This window comes from Ambystoma mexicanum, chromosome 6p (assembly GCF_040938575.1).
Source record: "Ambystoma mexicanum isolate Mex_15411 chromosome 6p, UKY_AmexF1_1, whole genome shotgun sequence".
Taxonomy (NCBI): domain Eukaryota; kingdom Metazoa; phylum Chordata; class Amphibia; order Caudata; family Ambystomatidae; genus Ambystoma; species Ambystoma mexicanum.
Window position 1 is genome coordinate 1,469,359,851 of NC_090935.1, and position 17,987 is coordinate 1,469,377,837.

Genomic DNA, 17,987 nt, shown 5'->3' on the forward strand with positions numbered 1-17,987 from the left:
CACCAGAGCCGTCAACCCCAGAGTTGAAAAACTTTTTCGGGCAGCCCAGTCTGACCCTCTTTATATAAGAGGACATCTTAAACCAGACTCCCTAGTGGTTACCAACACTCGGAAGAGGGCTGGGACACCCTTATCGTCGTCAGAAGCTCCTCCCGACAAGGAGAGCAAGAAACTGTACGGGTTTGGCAGGAAGGTAGCCTCAACGTCCGCCTACCAAGCAAGGATTGCAAACTCCACCACCCTGTTGGCAAGTTACAACTGCCATCAATGGGAAGAGGTCGCGGCGCTCATAGCCTCTGCTCCTGAACCGTTAAAGGGCCAGTTGGCTCGGATCTCGGCAGAAGGGAGAGCCGTGTCTGGTTGCATATTAAAAGCAACTTTCGACGCCGCGGACAACGCAGGAAGATTGATAGCAGAAGGTACTGTTATCAAGAGACATGCGTGGTTACGACAGTCGGGGTTCAAAACAGAAACCCAGGCTTCATTAATAGACAAGCCGGTGGAACCCGAGCTATTGTTTGGGAAAGCGGTCGAAGACGCACTTAAGAATGCCAAGGACGAATACGAGACTCTCAAATCCCTTGGCCAGCTTACCAACAAACCCCCTAACCAGAGGGGGAACAGTAATTTTCGTCGCCCACGCGGCCAAAATTCACAAAGAGGCAACTATGCCCAAGGACAGGGTACACAATGGAACAACAACCAGCAGTCTACCCAAAGTTACGGCAGGGGTAACAAGAGAGGTCGTGGAAGAGGCAGAGGCAGCCCCAACAAGGGAGGTGGCACGCCTCCACCAAAGCAGTGACGCTCAGTTCAGGGTCCCTTCTCACGCAACCAGGCTTGGGAAGGGATCACCTCAGACAGATGGGTGCTGTCAACAGTGTCCACAGGATATTGTATAGAATTACTGCAGCGTCCCCGGAACCACCCTCCACTACAAAGAATACACTCCTTAGAACATCAGAAGATCCTTCTCGAGGAGATCGCCGTTCTGCTAGAAAAGGACGCGATAGAACTCGTCCCAGGACACCAGGTAAACAAGGGTATCTATTCAACTTACTTCCTTGTGCCAAAGAAAGATTTGACAATGCGCCCAGTATTAGACTTACGGCCTGCCAACAAGTATGTCAAGCCCCAAAAATTCCATATGACCACGCTACAAGAGGTAATCCCCCTCCTAAAAAAGGGGGATTACATGGCAACCTTGGATATGAAAGATGCTTATTTTCATATTTCCATGCTCCCAGCGCACAGAAAATACTTGCGCTTCAAGGTGGACAGTCGCCACTACCAATTCAAGGTACTGCCCTTCGGGATAGCTTCAGCACCAAGGGTATTCACCAAGGTACTGGCGGTGGCAGCTGCACACCTACGCAGGGAGGCAATCCCAGTGTACCCTTATCTGGACGACTGGCTCATAACGGGGGAAACCCCAGGAATTTGCAGGTCAAACATTCAGAGGACTATCGACCTCCTCCACGAATTAGGCTTCTCTACCAACGAGAAGAAGTCAAGTCTGGTGCCAAGCACCTCAAAACAGTTCCTAGGAGCAATCCTAGATACTCAGAAAGGGTTGACCTTCCCTTCAGAAGAGAGAATTCGGAATATACTACTGCAAATTCCACATTATCAGTCAGGTCAACAAATAACGGTACGCAAAGCGATGCGGTTACTGGGCATGATGGCGTCATGCATTTACCTGGTCCCCCACGCGCGTCTGCGCATGCGTCCCATGCAGGAATGGTTGGCGAAACAGTGGTCTCAGGCAAGTGGTCCGTGGGACGATCTAGTGGTCGTTTCGCCAACACTCGTACAGAGCTTACACTGGTGGACAAGAGAGAATCTCGCAAGGGGAAAACCCTTTTACGATCCCGAAGTACAGGCAGTGGTGACTACAGATGCATGCCTGACTGGGTGGGGAGCTCACCTTCTCCACCACACAGCTCAGGGTCTCTGGTCTCACTCAGTAGCCAAGAACCACATCAACCTGCTAGAGCTTCTGGCAGTATTCCGAGCGCTTCGGGCGTTCGAGCCCCATCTGCTAAACTTGTCGGTGCAGATCCGGACGGACAGCACGACAGCCATGTTCTATCTCAACAAACAAGGAGGGACTCGTTCGCCAAATCTGTCCAAGCTTGCCCAGAAAATCTGGATATGGGCACTCAGACGGAACATCTTCCTGTCATCACAACATGTTCCAGGGGAGCTCAATTCCCTAGCGGATGCCCTAAGCAGAGACTCCCTCCCAGAAGAACACAAATGGGTCCTTCACAGAGATATCGTAGAAGATCTCTTCTCTCAGTGGGGTTTCCCCACTATAGACCTATTCGCCACAAGCGAAAACAAACAATGCCCAGGATTTGCATCCAGGTTCCCCCAGCCAGACTCCCAAGGGAACGCCCTGTGGATGAACTGGTCAGGGATGTTTGCGTACGCTTTTCCACCAACTCCTCTCATCAGGAAGGTGGTGTACAAGATGAACAAGGAATCGATGACGCTCATCCTAGTTGCTCCCATGTGGGCGAGACAACCATGGTTTCCACACCTACGCAGGATGGCGGTGTGCGAACCCATCAAACTCCCAGCCTGGTACAACCTACTGTCCCAGCAACAAGGTCAAACAGTGCACCAGGAACCCAACTCAATGAACCTGGCAGCATGGCTCCTGAAGTCATAGAGTTTGGCCATCTCAATTTACCACAGAGGTGCATGGACATCCTAAAAGAATCCAGGAAACCAAACACAAGGCACTGTTACTTTGACAAGTGGAAAAGATTCGTTATTTGGTGCCAGAATAAACAAATCAACCCAGTTGATTGCACTCCTTCCAACGTTGTAACATACATGCTCCACCTACTGGACGCAGGTTTGGTTTTTAACTCTCTGAAAGTACACCTGGCAGCCCTCTCGGCTTACACCACATCCCATAACAAAGTATCGTGGTGGAAAGTACCAGTAGTTAAAGCCTTCATGGAAGGAGTAAAGAGACTTCTCCCTCCTATTTCGAACCCACCGCCAGGATGGGACCTCAATGTGGTGCTAGCTAAGCTCATGGGCCCCCCTTTCGAACCCATGCATAAAAGTAGTCTCAAACACCTGACTTATAAAACGGCCTTCTTAGTAGCCATTACCTCTATAAAAAGGGTCAGTGAAATTCAGGCTCTGTCAGTGCAGGATCCTTTCTTTACTATCCACAAAGATAAACTGGTTTTACGCACACACCCTAGGTTCTCACCTAAATTTATATCTAAGTTCCATGTAAACCAGTCCATCGAGCTTTCTTCCAGAACCCGCAAAGCTCAGCTGAGGTGAAACTACACACCCTTGATGTGCGTAGGGCGGTCCTCTACTATGTAAATAAAACCAGACCGCTAAGGAAAACAGATCAACTGTTTGTCTCCGTAGCTACAGGCAGAGAGGGGGATCGAGTCTCTAAAGGCGCGATCTCGAAGTGGATTATTAACTGTATACAGCTGTGTTACTCTCTTTCTGAAAAAACTCTGCCTTTTACGCCAAGAGCCCATTCTACTAGAGGCATTGGGGCCACTCTGGCTTTCATTGCAAATGTTCCCCTCGACACCATTTGCAAAGCAGCTACTTGGAGCTCTATTCACACTTTTACTCAGCATTACTGCATTGACACTCATTCCAAGACAGATACACAAGTGGGACAAGCGGTTCTAAGACACCTGTTTGCTCATGACCCTTCTCACATCCCACCTCCTTCTTCTGGTACTGCTCGCTAATCTATGCACAGCATGTGATCTAAGCAGATTCCACAAGCCTCAGAAGGGATACATTACTCACCGTAATCGTATTTCTGATGCTTGTATCTGCTTAGATTCACATGCGACCCACAACTTTCCTCCCCTCCGAGAGAAGGCGCATGATTGCTTGTAGTCTTACCTTTCTGGCTATCTGCTTGGATTATCTGTACTCACGCTACTCCTCATGCTTCCTCATGTCAGAAAAAATACAATCTGAGGATCCTAGACGCGTGAGGGATCTTGGGTACAGTGGACGTCACACTAGGGATAGTATTACTGGCACGCCTGTGTCGACGCCCATTTTCGAGTTTCGAAAAACAAACTGTAATACTCCGCAGCTTCCACTAGATGTCGGCCTATGCACAGCATGTGAATCTAAGCAGATACAAGCATCAGAAATACGATTACGGTGAGTAATGTATCATATATGATTATACTAGCAGCAGCCCTATCTCAAAACGGAGAAACATGTAAATTCAAGTGAGATCAAATCATTTTTATTCTCACTCAGTCTTAGATAATTTGTCAATCACTATTTAATAAAGCTAAAGCCATAAATGTCCAAAGGGAGAAACAAGCCAAAGCAAAAATAACATAGATTCAATACAAGCCCCCATATTTGACAAAGCCCTGCTGTGTATTACAGAAATCACCTAATCCTATTGTAAAGCGGTAAAAGCCCTGTTATAAATAACAAAAATTCCTTACTCTTATTCTGATGGGCTCAAAATCACCAAGGGTTGACGCCAGATAATGCGCTAACAATTTACTGAATTTTCCTCTTAAGTTTTTTATGGACAAAAGAGCTTTCTGGTGGCATAATGATAAAAATATAAATAATCCAAAACAAATGAGCAAAGAAGAACATAGGGTTACTTCAGTGGATTGCTTTTCTCCTGCAAATTTGATAGGTGGTGTAGTGGACATCGACCAGGCCATCTACCATCGATCAGTCTTGCGCGGCGTCTGGTCATCAGCTCCGGACATGACGTCAGGTGTTGTATAAGTAGCGTGTCACTACGCCGACTTGAGTTCCTTTATTCCGCATGCTAATATGCTGCTTTAAGAATGCAGAGCATTGACTTTTTGACGTTTTCGTCAGAAAATTGTTCTTATTTCAAAATCCTCGACGCAAGATGTCAGTTGCACGAGTGTCTGATTTCAAGCGGTGTACTGATAATGTTAAAGGACATTTGTACCGCGCACTATCACCACCGGGGTGGTCCCCTGGCGCTCTGGCAGCTCTGAAAGAGGAAGGGAGGGGGGAGTTAGTGGGGGGGAGCTGGAAAAGTGCAAGAGAGCAGTGATGTGCTGTTGGCGGCCTCATCCCGGTCGGTCCGTTGGCTGGGGTGTTTGCGGCCGGTAGTCGTTGTGTACTGTTGTGTGAGTCTGTGTGGTTTTGTTTTGTTGTTGCCATGTAGTGAAGTTTGTGCAGTTTGTTGTGCTGTAGGTTTGTGGTTGTGTTTGGTTTGATGTTTGAGAAATGTATCCAGAGAGGGAAATTTGTTAGCCATGTGATGGCGGTTTCCTTCTCTTGGTCTTTGGATATGATCATGATTTCTGTCTTTCCTGGGTTGATTTTCAGGTTGTTTGCAGTTATCCAGTTGAAGACTTCTTTTAGACACTCAATTAGGGTTGCGACATCAGCTTGGGTGTCTTTGATTTTGTAGATGATTTGAGTATCCTCTGCGTAGTTGTAGCATATAATGTTGTACTTTTTGAAGATTCTGATGACCAGTGTCTGGTAGATAAGTGGTGATAGTGAGGATCCTTGTGGCACTCCACAGTCGTTAACTCTTGGAGTGGATTTGAAGGGCTTGATCCACATGGTTTCTGTTCTGTCTGTTAGGAATGATTTAGTCCAGAGCAGTGCTGTGTCTGTTATGCCTACGTCTTCTAGTCTTTTGGTTAGGGTGTCATGACTAACTGTGTCGAAGGCTGCGGAGAGGTCGAGTAGGATAAGGGCTGAGGTTGTGTTTGAGTCTGCGTTCGTTTTAAGGTCGTCCCAGATGGATAGTAATGCTTTTTCCATTCCTCTTGCAGGTCTGAAACCGACTTGAGCTTGGTCTAGCAGGTGGTGTTTTTCTACGTGTTCTTGAGTTAATTTATATACGTAGGTTTCCAGGAGTTTTGCCGGGTACGGAATGTTTGCGATCGGCCTGAAGTTGGAGAGGTCTTCTACATCGCCACTTGTGTTTTTTTAGAAGTGGTTTGATGTATGCTGATTTGAAGGTCCTCGCTACAGTTCCTGTTGCTAGTGATCGATTTAAAAGGTTTCTATAGTATTCTGCTGGCGTTCCTTGTGCGAGGATAGATTTGTAGATGTCCAGGGGACAGGGATCCATCGGTTATCCAGCTTTCTTGCTGTGTTTTACCAGCATTGCGAATGCCTCTGCTGATATTTCGGGAACGTTTTTGAGTTTATGCTGAGGTTCTGATAGGATGGCTTGGTAGTAAGTTATGGTCGATTGGTATGTTTTGTATGGTTTGGCGGATGTCATTGATTTTCTTTTTTTTTTTTTTTAAGTGGTCTGCCAGGTCGTTGCATAGTTTCTCTGAGGGGGTTGGGGTGTTGTCACAGCCTGGTAGGTTTCTCATCTCTTTAATTATGTTAAATATTTCTTTTTGTGTGTTGGTGGCATTGGTGATTCTGTCATCATAATGCCTTTTCTTTGCCTTTTAAATTTCCTTCTTGTATGCACGGATTTGTCTCTGGAACAATGTTTTTTTTGTCTGGGTTGTATTCTTTCCTCCATTCTAGTTCCATCTTTTTGTTTTCCTTTTTCATGCTGCTTAATAGTGGGGTGAACCATTTTGCCCTTGCCCTTTTTTTTATGGGGTGAAAGGAGGTTTTACTGGGGCGATCTTGTCGATTGTTTCTGCAATCCATTTGTGTAGTAGCTCTGCTTTCCCGTCTAGGTCAGCTAGCTCTAGTTCTGTAGTTGAGGGTTTGGTTAACGCCAAATAGGTTGCTTTCTTTGACGTGTTTCCAGTTTTTTTGTGATGGTTGAGAGTTTAGGAGATTGGATGTAGACTTGAGTGGGAAGAGTGATCACGAATGGGATGTTGAGATGGTCGCTCCAGAGTATTTGTATTGGCGGTGCCGTGGTGATGAATTTTTCCTTGGCGAAAATTGCGTCGAGGGTGTGTCCTGCCGAGTGTGTTGCCCCTTTGACTAGTTGTCGTAGTTTCATGGTAGTGAGTTGTTCAATCAGTGAGTTTTGGTAGTTGGCATGGCTGTCTTCAAACCAGATGTTGAAGTCCCCCAGGATGATTAGGTGTTTGTGGTTCATGGCTAAGTTGGTGATGGCTTCTATGAAGTTGTCGACGAAGGTTGCATCATATGTCGGTGGTCTGTACACCAGGATGAATGTGACATTGGTTTTTGGGCTTGTTGTTAGGTGTATTACCATGGTTTCACAGTTGAAGATGTTGAGCGGTTTGTCTGTTTTTATTTTCAGGTGTCCTTTGAATGCTATTGCGATTCCTCTTCCTTTTTTTTAATGTTTATTTGGAGGCATTTGAAGTCGTTTGGAAGGCAGCTCTGGAGTGTGATTTTTTTTTTTTAGTTGTCGTCCAGCCATGTTTCTGTGATGAACAGGATGTCGATGCCGTTGTCAACGAGTAGGTCGAAGATCTGAGTGTTTTGGCATGGATCTTGCGTTTATAAGGTTACAGTGGAGTTTGGAGGATTATGGCAACAGGATGTCCCTTACCGACCCACACGAGTTGTGTCTGGTGCCTCGGCACCAGTCATGGGACTGACTGGTGGCCGTCGTGTGCCAAGATGCAGCCAAAATCACTTTTCGACCGAGCTGCAAAACTTGTTCTGGGTCGACCACCCTCAAAATGTCCGACACGGATGATGGTTCAGTCTTCTGATGCCGAAACCGAGGGGCTTACCCCCTAAAAACACAGATGGAAGAGGAAAAGGTCTCACTTGAGGAGCCACTCGTCTTCATCCCGAAAAAAGAAAAGGCGCAACTGCCATCATCGGGATTCCGATTCGACGGAAGAAGGTAAGTAGTCAACTGGGCCTACTGCCCACCAGGAGGGGGAGGATTTAAAATCCTCTATGCTTGAATTGTTCAAGCAGCATGCTGCAGTCAGCGCGGCTACCACCCCGTCGCAGCATGGCTCGGAGCCAAGAGTGGCGCTCGGTGTACCCGACCTCTCTAGTGCCCTGGTACCGATTTATATACCTTCAACTATCCCTCCGTAAATACCTCCCTTCTCGAGCCCTTCGCTCCTCTACATCTGATTCCCTCAGGGGTGGGCGTTTTTCAAAGTAACGAGCTGGGGGCAGATCTGTCTTCGGCTGGGGCCTCCCTTTGGAACAGCCTCCTGGCCACCCTGAAACTTGAGGAGAACCATCTCTGGTTCCGGAAGCACCTCAAGACCTTCCTCTTTGCTTCTGCCTTCTGCGTTTGCTCCTCTTCTCCCCTGTGTTGGGGAGAATTCTCATAAATGTGCCAATTCCCTCACCTTAGAGACCCCCAGTACCTTTGCTGGATTTTGAGGACTTGATTTTTTTACCTGGAAAGAGTGTGAGCCTTTTTCCCTACTCTCATGTGTTTTGATGTGTGTTTTACTCTTGTGTTCTTTTATTGTGGAGTTTTAGATAACTCCATAGGCATCATCCTTTCATGTGTGTTACACAGCACCCTCAGTGCATTGACACAGGGATGTATTTTAGACTTCCAAAAGGTTTAAATACCTTTTCTGGGAGGAACTACTGTTTCCCAGAGAATGTAAGGTTAAATTGACTTTACTAGTTTTTTTAAATTCCTAGCCCCAGCACACACTCTTCCTTTAGAGTGCTGGAGGGGTACCTAGTATGCCCTGTGTCTAGAAACTCATGTAGCAGTCAAATGCTAGCCTTTCCTATCGAAATGGCTGGTGGCAGTGGTTTTTCAACGAACTACCATGGTTTTTCCCGACCGCGAACACCAGTAGCTAGAAATCGCCGGAGCCATGTTTTCCAAGATGGCGCCTTTAAGCACCTTTGTTTAAACAAGTCCCGGTCTTCTTTTTTCGACATTTCTTTTTGGAAAGGTCCTTCTAGCGTTTGTCTCTGCGCACCAAACCAGGTTTGGTCCGTTTTCTTCTATGCCTTTGGCGGACTTCAGGACTGAAGACGGCCTCTGGTGTCTGTGTGTCTACGGTGTGGGCAGGAAGTGAGGGAGGTGCCCGAATCTCCCTGTGCTTGGTCTCCTAGGAGATCCAAATGCACTCTGATGCGATTGGCTGGCTGACTGTCCGGCAAGGACAGCCACCCTGCTAGGTGCGTGGCAGCTAGGCTGGAATTAATGGGAGGAAACTCTATAAAAGGTGAGTCTCTTGGCTTGGAAGGCAGAGTCGACCACTGGAACGAAAGAACCGAAGACTAGCTGGAAGAGGACGGCTGCTGCAGTTCCTGGACTGTTGGTTTGCTCGGTGAAGCCCTGCTGCAGGTCCAAATCGCCAAGTTCATCTCGACAGAGAAGCCCCTTCAAGGATGACTTCTCCCTTTTGAGTTGGTGGGACCAATCAACTCGTAAGCCACCTGGATACCATTCTCGGAGCTGGTTAGGATTAACTAGGGGGAAGGACACCAGCTTGTGTGCTTGACGACAGCTACTCGAACTGAAGATCTTCCATTTTCCCAGCTTGTTTGACCAGTCCCCGTGCAGTGCAGGAGTACCCCGTTGTCCTCCCTCTTGTCCCCACGACTGAGGCTGCCTAGGAACAGCAAGATCTGCAGGAACTGCCAGGAACTTCAGCTGCATCTTTTTCTTTAATTAAAGGCACTATGAAAACCCGATTGAGAGAACTTGCCTCTCGCGGTGAAAGTTTGTGAAACTTTCCCAACTTGCAGGCCTAATCAGCTTGTGACCCAACATATGATTCTTTTTCATACAAACGTTGCCCAGTTAGTTTGGAAAACAAAAGGATTGAATGCCAAAGGTGAGATTGCATTCGACCGAAAACAAAAGGATCGAATTTTTTTTTTAAATGCATATTTTTTTTGCTCGTTTAGCTTAAAATAGGTGTTTTTACACCAAAAACAGGTGGGTTTTTTTTGGGTCCCCCCCCAAAAATGAAATAAAATTTCGATCCTTTTTCGGTCGAATTGACTTGACCCTTTTGTCATACCATTTTGAGTCGCTACTATAACCTATAACCCATACAAACTACTTCTGAGAACTTTGGCAAAGACTTTACCGTTTGCTACAAGAACTGCTCTTTCCTATCCAAGAGACTAGCCCATTGACTTTGGCCTAGGCATATTGAACTGAATCTAGTCCTCTAGTGAACTGAAGCTATTTGCACTGTCTAAGAAAGTATTTGTGGTCTATTTTATTAACTTGTGCCTTTTTACTCCCATTTAAAGTAACTGAAATGCCATTTTGTTGCTATTTCAGGGGAGCCTAATTTACTCAGAAATGTATTGGTTTGGTATTAAAGTGTATTTGTGTATGATATTAAGTTGCCTCCTTCTAGTGAATGTTTTCTAAATGACTGTGTAATAAATAAGTATTTTACCAAGAAACCTTGAGTATAAGTGTCTACTTGAACCACTGTGATTGTAAGACCTCTGTGTAACATCATTTTACTGCTCACATTCCCTCTTGAGATAAGCCTAGCTGCTCAGCTCGCTACCAAAAACTGTGTAGTACAGAATTATACCAAAGGTTGGTTTTCCTTACACCTGCAGTCCTAATTGTATGTGGTGGCCCCAGAGGGTAGTCAATGCAATTCTGCCTAATGCCCTGCTGAGCTGTTTCTCTCTCTCGGCACTGGGCACCTGGCCACCCTCTGTCCTTCGGGCCCAGGTACTACGCACCCTGCCTCCTTCCTGCACTGCCTCCGGGGCCACCCCTGGCATTGGGATCTGTATCTATACCCATACAGTCCCCCACTCTTCCTCTGCACTTATCAGATATACCCTATCTGACTAATCGTGCACTTGCCACGTGTCTGGCTGCACTACTTTTTGACTGCATTTATTTATTTACCCCACTTATTTATTCTGTTCTCAACTGTCCGCACTTTCCGTTTCTCACCCTACACGCACTTCCCCCTTTTTTCCTTTTCCATGCACTTGCGCGTTCTTAATGTCACTGGGCCAAGTAAGATCATATTTTTGTTCTCCCCTGTTCTCCTCCCTTTGCTTGGTCGGGCTCTGAAACACTTGTGTATGAGCGCGATATAAATAAAATATCATATCATTATATGATATCATATTGGCACCGATTGTTAGGGAGAATTCTCAGAAATGTGCTAATTCCCTCCACCTTAGAGACCCCCAGCAACTTTGCTGGATTTTGAGGACTTGATTTATTTACCTGGAGAGAGTGTGACACTTTTTCCCACTCAAGTATTTTAATGTGACTTTGTTCACCGTTTCATTTGGTTGTGGTTTCTGACAAACTCCATAAGCATCATCTTTTACATTGTGTCACACAGCACCGTCAGTGCAGTGACACAGGAAGTCTTTTAGATTTCCAAAGGTTTAAATACCTTACTTTTGGATTAACTACTGTTTCCAAGAGCAGTAAAGTAAAATTGACTTTATTAGCATTTGTAACTTTCTAGACCCAGCACACATCTCTTGCAATAGGGTGCTGGAGGAGTTACCTAGTATCCCCTTTGTCTAGCTTCTCATGTAACATTGTTTGTTACCCTTTACTCCCTGAATGGCTGGTGGCAGTGGTTTTGTTTTTACTACCATGGCGTACATCTACTGCGGGCTACGTTCGCAGCTGCAGTAAAGCACCCAAGGGTGCCATTTTTGTCAAAATGGCCCCAGTCTTCTTTCACCATTTCTTTGTGGAAAGGTCCTTCTTGAGATTTACTCTGTGCGGCAAACCCGGTTTGGTCCCATTGTTCACTTTGCCTTTGCCGGGATTCACGAATGACAAGAGTGGAAACTTGGAGAGTATCGAAAGACTTGTAGGAGCAGTATCACTGTTGGGGAAAATAGGAATGCACATACTCTTGATCAACCTATATTGGAGCCCGTCAGATAATCTTATTAATACTCTGAGGGATGTAAACTTTATAATGGAAGCTTGGGCTGATGATTGTACCGGTGGGGAAATTAACTTTGCTGGGGATTTCAACTCTGAATAATTCTTATGCATGGGAATCTAAGTGTTTCGATTGAAAGCAAAGAGGGACACACAAGTTAAATATGCTTGTCCTAAAGGATTTTGTGAGCAGCAATTATGATACAAAAAAGGACACCTATTCATCCTCTGCTTTTGTCCCATACTTAAAATCTGTGCTGCGTACATTCTCTAAGTGTACAAAAAAATATGTAAGAGAAAAAATTTGACATCACAGTTAAAAATATGAAAAATAGAAAGTTTAGAGCATACTTTCTTATCAAGTGATAAGAAAGGAAATTCGTAGGCTTAAATATTCCTCTCTGTCGGAGGAAGACATTGCCAGAGGGCTCAAACATGTAAACAGAGGAGGAAGAACTGGCTAAAATCCCATCGTCATTTAGTCCTTCAAAATGATTTTTCCTTAACCCTTCCTTTCTGAAACTCGGTCTAAAAAGTATATTGGTGTTCTACTTCAATGCAATACGGTCTTACACACAAACCTTTGCAGCCTGGACCTTTGTGCCTAACTACTGAAAAGCTAAAAATAAGGAGTGAGATTTGTCCGAGGACGTTCTGGAAATGCTCCGCTCTGCTAGAAGACCCACAACAACCAACCAGAACCAGTACAACCATCTGGGACACATTACTGACACAGGGATACTTAGTCGGCACCTTAACCACTGATCTTCCTAAGGTACGATAGGCTGTAAGGTTGGAGTGTATTAAGTGTCATGCTTCCGGTACTCTCTGATCATGCACAACATCTTAACACTCTCCTACCACTTAATACAACCTCAGGGCCTCTGACTGTCAAGTGTCCTTTCTCTGGAATGTTAATTTGCTGTGTAAAATGCCCTTGTTATATTAATATTGGTGTTTATTCCTGATTAGCTTTGTTCCCACAATCTTGAAATTTCCCTCATTCTGCTATGTATTTAACTGATCAGCTCTCTTAAAATGGATTTTTAGTGGCAGCCATGGTGAAGGGTTCTGAGAGTCCAACCTATTTTAGGTATAATGTTACACTGAGACATACACAGGACACTCTCAAATTAACATACACTAAGCAATTTAAATCCCAGTTAAATATTTTTTCTAAATCAGTACAAACACATTCATACATTCACAGTTGGTGGCCTTGCTAGAGGTTACCTACACTTTACTTTTAAAACGGAAGTAATTCAGAGATAAAACATATAAACTGTAATGAGTAAAGTAAGTGAAAAATCTTATGAAATAAGGATCCTATCACTTGACTCAAGTTCTACCCTGCTAAGGTAAGTGGGCCCAGTGCCACCGAGATTCCCAAGTCCCTGGCAAGTACCTGTTCCAGGGAGTTGGAAGTATGTAGAGTGAGTAAACGAGTATAGGCAAAGCCAACGGGTAGGTAAAATGGTTCTGTGTGAAAAATAACCTGGGAAAAAGTTGGCAGCTAAGTGATTTTCTTTTTCCTTTATTTTTCCTGCACCTCTAAAATCCTTTCCCCACATATTCTAAGGTGAGTATTAATTATTATTCTACCTCCAGTCGAATGAATATTTGGGGAAGTGCTTGGTTTTCGTGGAAGTGCAAATTTGGGGCAATGGAACCCCATGGCGACCATTTCCCAGGCAACTTTATCACTGGGTACCGGTAGAACATTTCCAGTGTTTAAGAAACAAAGGTAAGTTCAGAAGATTAGGGGCCCTCTTCCAAATCCACCATTCTACAAGAAGCTTGGGGGATTTACTTGGTCAGAACCCCCGATCCAGACTTGGCAAGGGAACGGTAGGGTGATGACTTTATACCCATACAAGTTCAAACCTAGGTGGGTGGAAACTGGGTATGCAAGCTAGCCCACCCGCTTACTGATACCACTAGAAAACACAATTAGGGGTCACCGGGCACAGGTACTTAGATATTTGGTTCTGTTGCAGGGGGGGGGGGGAATTCAGTGCCAGCAGGTGCAGTGGTGGTTTTGCAGTCAGGATTGGGTCAGGCCAGGCAGCGGTTCTGCACTCCGATAAGACTGTTCCAGATTTCCTGTAGTTGCATGACCCAGACATCTCTGGATAAATACCACTGCAGGCCTCACTAGGACAGGAGGCCATCGGGACTCGACTGAGGTGTGCAGCAGTGAAGAGCACATCAATCAGGTGGTGACAGACTCCTATGGGCCACACATGGACATTGCTTCAGAAAGCCCGTGTTAGGCAAGGTTTGTATGCAGTGCCCTCTGGAAACACTACAAACAGACTACATGTATAGGAAACCCAACCTTTGGTATAAGCTTGTACTACACAGTTTTGGTAGCGTGTTGGGGTCAATGAGCTTTAGTGGAGTTACACAGAGATTTACAGTTAGAAGTATTCAAATACACTCTTACACTCAATGTTTCTTGAATAAACAATTATGTATCCATCGGTCAGTTGGAATAAGCCTTCTTCAGAAGGGAGCAATGTAATAGTAACACTCAAATACACTTAATGAAATACACATTCTTACTATCTCTAAATCAGTAAATACCCTTTTGGGATGGCCCACAGACACTACCTACACCCTCAGGTGACTTCAATTGCTAGGGACATTCATATATCACTGTTACATTTAGGATCATATAGTAATAAGTAAAAGGAAAAGATTATCTAGAACATACAAGAGACCACAAATATTCTTAAGCAGGCAAATATGTTGGATCCCTCCAGAAAGGGGCATTCAGTACAAAAGGCTAAGCCAAAGTCAATGGGCAAAAGTCTTATATAGGATGGAGCACCTCTGGTAGGTAAATGGAAATGTCTTTGTACAATGTTTTAGAAGTCTTTGAAGAAAAGAAGAATCAAATGTAGGGCCACAAGCTGATTAGACTTGTTAGGAGTAGAAGATGCAAGCAACTCTACAGCAAGAGGTAAGTTCTGACACTTTGTACAGTACCTCCCTCTTGTCGTGAGGACAAGAGGGAGGACGTCGGGGGACTCCTGCACTGGGACAGTCAAAACTTGCAACCGGCAAACTTCACTTTCAGTGGCTGTTCAGTGTTTCAGCTCCTCCCGTCTACCGCAAATAGCAACACAGCGGTTCCTGGCTGGAGAGACTTTCCTTGCTTCTGGGGTCCTGCACTCTGTTGAGGGGACTCCGGTTCAGTCGGTCCTGCTTCCTGGGAGTCTGGAGGATCTCCCTGGAGCTCTTGGACAGCTTAAAAGCAACGCACACAATCTGGTGTTCGTCTCCCTGGCTATACGGTTTCCGGCAGCAACTCTATGGAAATTCAACCAGCTCTGAGATGGATGTCCAGGTGGCTTACTTTGGAGTTGATTAGTCCCACCAACTCAAGGGAAGAAGTCGTCCTTGCAGGGACTTCTCTGTCGATGCGAACTTGACGTTTCAGCACTCCGGCAGGGCTTCACCGGGCAAAACCAACAGTCCAGGAGTTGCAGCAGGCGTCCTCTTCAATCTTGCCTTCGGTTCTTTTGTTCCAGTGGTCAACTCTGCCTTCCAAGCCAAGAGACTCACCTTTTTATCCAGTTTCCTCCCATTCATTCCAGCCTAGATGCCACTCACCCAGCTGGGTGGCTGTCCTTGCTGGACAGTCTGCCAGCCAATCACGCCAGAGTGCATTTGGGTCCCCTTGCAGACTAAGCACAGGGAGTTTCGGGCACCTCCATCACTTCCTGGCCACCCCAGACACTCGGGCACCAGAGGCGGTCTTCAGGCCTGAAGCCAGCCAAAGGCTGGTTTGGCACCCAGAAACAAACTCTAGAAGGACCTTTCCAAAAAAAAAATGGCTCCCGCGATTTAACGCTACTGGAGTTTGCGGTTCGAGAAAAATCACGGTAGTTCGTTGTAAAACCACTGCCACCAGCCATTTCGAGATGAAAGGGTAGCATTTGACTGCTACATGAGTTTCTAGACACAGGATACTAGGTAACCCCTCCAGCACTCTATTGGAAGATAGTGGGTGCTGGGTCTAGGAATTTAAAAAGACTAGTAAAGTCAATTTCACTTTACTTACTCTGGGAAACAGTAGGTTATCCCAGAGAAGGTATATAAACCTTGGGAAAGCCTGTAAAGGTTTCCCTCTGCCACTGCAGTGAGGGTGCTGTGTGACACAAATGAAAAGATACCTATGGAGTTGTCTAAAACTCCATAACTAAAGAAAACACAAGAGTAAAACGCACAGAATTAAAAAGCTCAAAGTCCCAAAATTTAGCAGAAGAGCTGGAGGGCTCTAAGGTGGGAGGAATTGGCACATATGAGAATTTTTCCTAACAGAATGGCCCGTAATCCCAAAACAGATATGCAAGGGAAATGAAATACATTTGCCACCAAAAATTAGGATAGGAATCCAATCCTAGCTAAATGTTGGCGTGTTATGTTGATGTCAGTAGAGGCGGTATTCACACTTTATTTAGGAAGGGACTTCAACGACTCCACTCATCCATCACTGAGATAATTGTTGAAACCTTCATGAGTCTGACATTTCTTGTCCTTTTAAAGTTGTCACATAACAGTATGGGTCATTCGTACAATTGAAGCCTATACTACTATGATGAGCATGTGTTATTTTCTCCTGACATTGTACCCTGTTAAGTGGTTCATATTGTTACAAATGTGCGTGATAGAATAAAGTTTCTAAAGCATACAAATTGTTCCATTTTTTTCTCTTCAGGTTGTCCAGTCAGTAATGATGACGATTGCCAACAACTTTGTCACAGATAGGAATTCGGGGGAAGTTATGACTGTTGGGTAAGTATGAAGAGGTATCTGACAAATGTAATGAAAGCCTTCCAGAAATGAAACGTTCCAACTGATATTTTAGTCTAAAAGATTCCTCACCTTTGATATAACTCCAAGTGCAGTTAAGCTCCAGAAAACATTAAACAGGAAAATAAAACGCTGGGGCATAGGTGCAACCCCATAACTCGCTCCCTCATGGCGACTTTGACATTGGGGTTAGAGGGAGGTGTGGGGTAGCGTGTGAGTGAGGAGGAGGGGCTGCAGGGAGTGTGTGCCGCCCTGATTGTGCCCCCATACTGTAATTGATGTTTTCCATGCACTACTGACGCTGTTCCAGGAACTTGGTTGTGCAAGCGATTTTTCCCGAATGCACAGTGTAACAATGCTGCCATCACCCTGAATGCTTTGGGGTTGAAACTGTTTAAAAATCAAGAGGCACATGTTGGTGTCAGGTCATCAGTGTGTTTAATTCCTTGAGGTGGGCGATAACATTAACGCCTGCAGAGCCTTGTCAGTAATGCATTTGATGGGCTTTAAATGTGTGTACTACGCTCATAAGGGCAGGAGTAGAGGAAGTCTTTCTAGCACCAACTTTTTTGGTGCAGCCCATCACCTCTCTGGCCTGGAACCTGTCCTGAGTGCTGAGGTATCAAAGAAATATATGAATAAAGCTTGATTTATAGGAACTGGCTTATTCTACCAAACATTCATTTTTCTGAGTCCAAAGGACCCCAGGCCAGAGGAAGAGCAAACCCAGATACTTCAGAAACTGGAGTTTTCCCCTCTTGAGGTTGTCCTGTCTTCAAAACTGGTGTACCAGCTCACGCCGAACCATGCTCCCATGCCAACTCAGAGGCACTGCACCCAACACTGGCTGGCGGGGGTACATTGCCCCTAGTTAAGGTTCGTAGACAGCAGGCTGAGGTCCACCTTGGACAAAATTTTGCAGAGGATGATATGAAACTGTCAGTACCCATGGGAAGATGGTTGAGAGAGCATTAAGGTGCTACTTATTTACAATACTAAACCTGACGTGAAGAATTTGGTCTTGGGGTCGCATTCCGGTAGTTGACTTGACACCTTCCCAACGCTTCACTTTCCAGATGTGCAGAATCGTCCTTCCGAATAGGTTGGCTCCTTTAATGTAATGCTGCACCAGGTGCATACCACCTGAAGTGTGGCTGCCCCTGCAACCACTAAAATGGTCCTCAAGTATACCCGCATCCTCCCTGACTTCATCAATGTAATGCTCCCCTCGTTCAGTGGGGGGGGGGCGGCCCTCTGTTGGTCAGAAAGTCGTAAACTGTAGTTTTTGTGCAAGTGGTTTGAGATCAAAGGATCAGCCTCTGCTATTCACATTGTCAGCAGCATGTGCGATCCTAGATGTTTTGTGTAACAGTCAGTGCCCAAAGTG

The 17,987-nt window shown here is 45.5% G+C and overlaps 1 protein-coding gene across 1 annotated transcript in view; it reads left to right on the forward strand.

Annotated features, from left to right (window-relative positions):
* Positions 1 to 17,987, forward strand: part of SDAD1 (SDA1 domain containing 1) — a 551,728-nt gene that overhangs the window by 340,706 nt on the left and 193,035 nt on the right. The window contains exon 14 of the mRNA XM_069626295.1: positions 16,506 to 16,582. Within this exon, the coding sequence (XP_069482396.1) occupies positions 16,506 to 16,582 (77 nt within the window). The remainder of the gene's footprint in view (positions 1 to 16,505; positions 16,583 to 17,987) is intronic.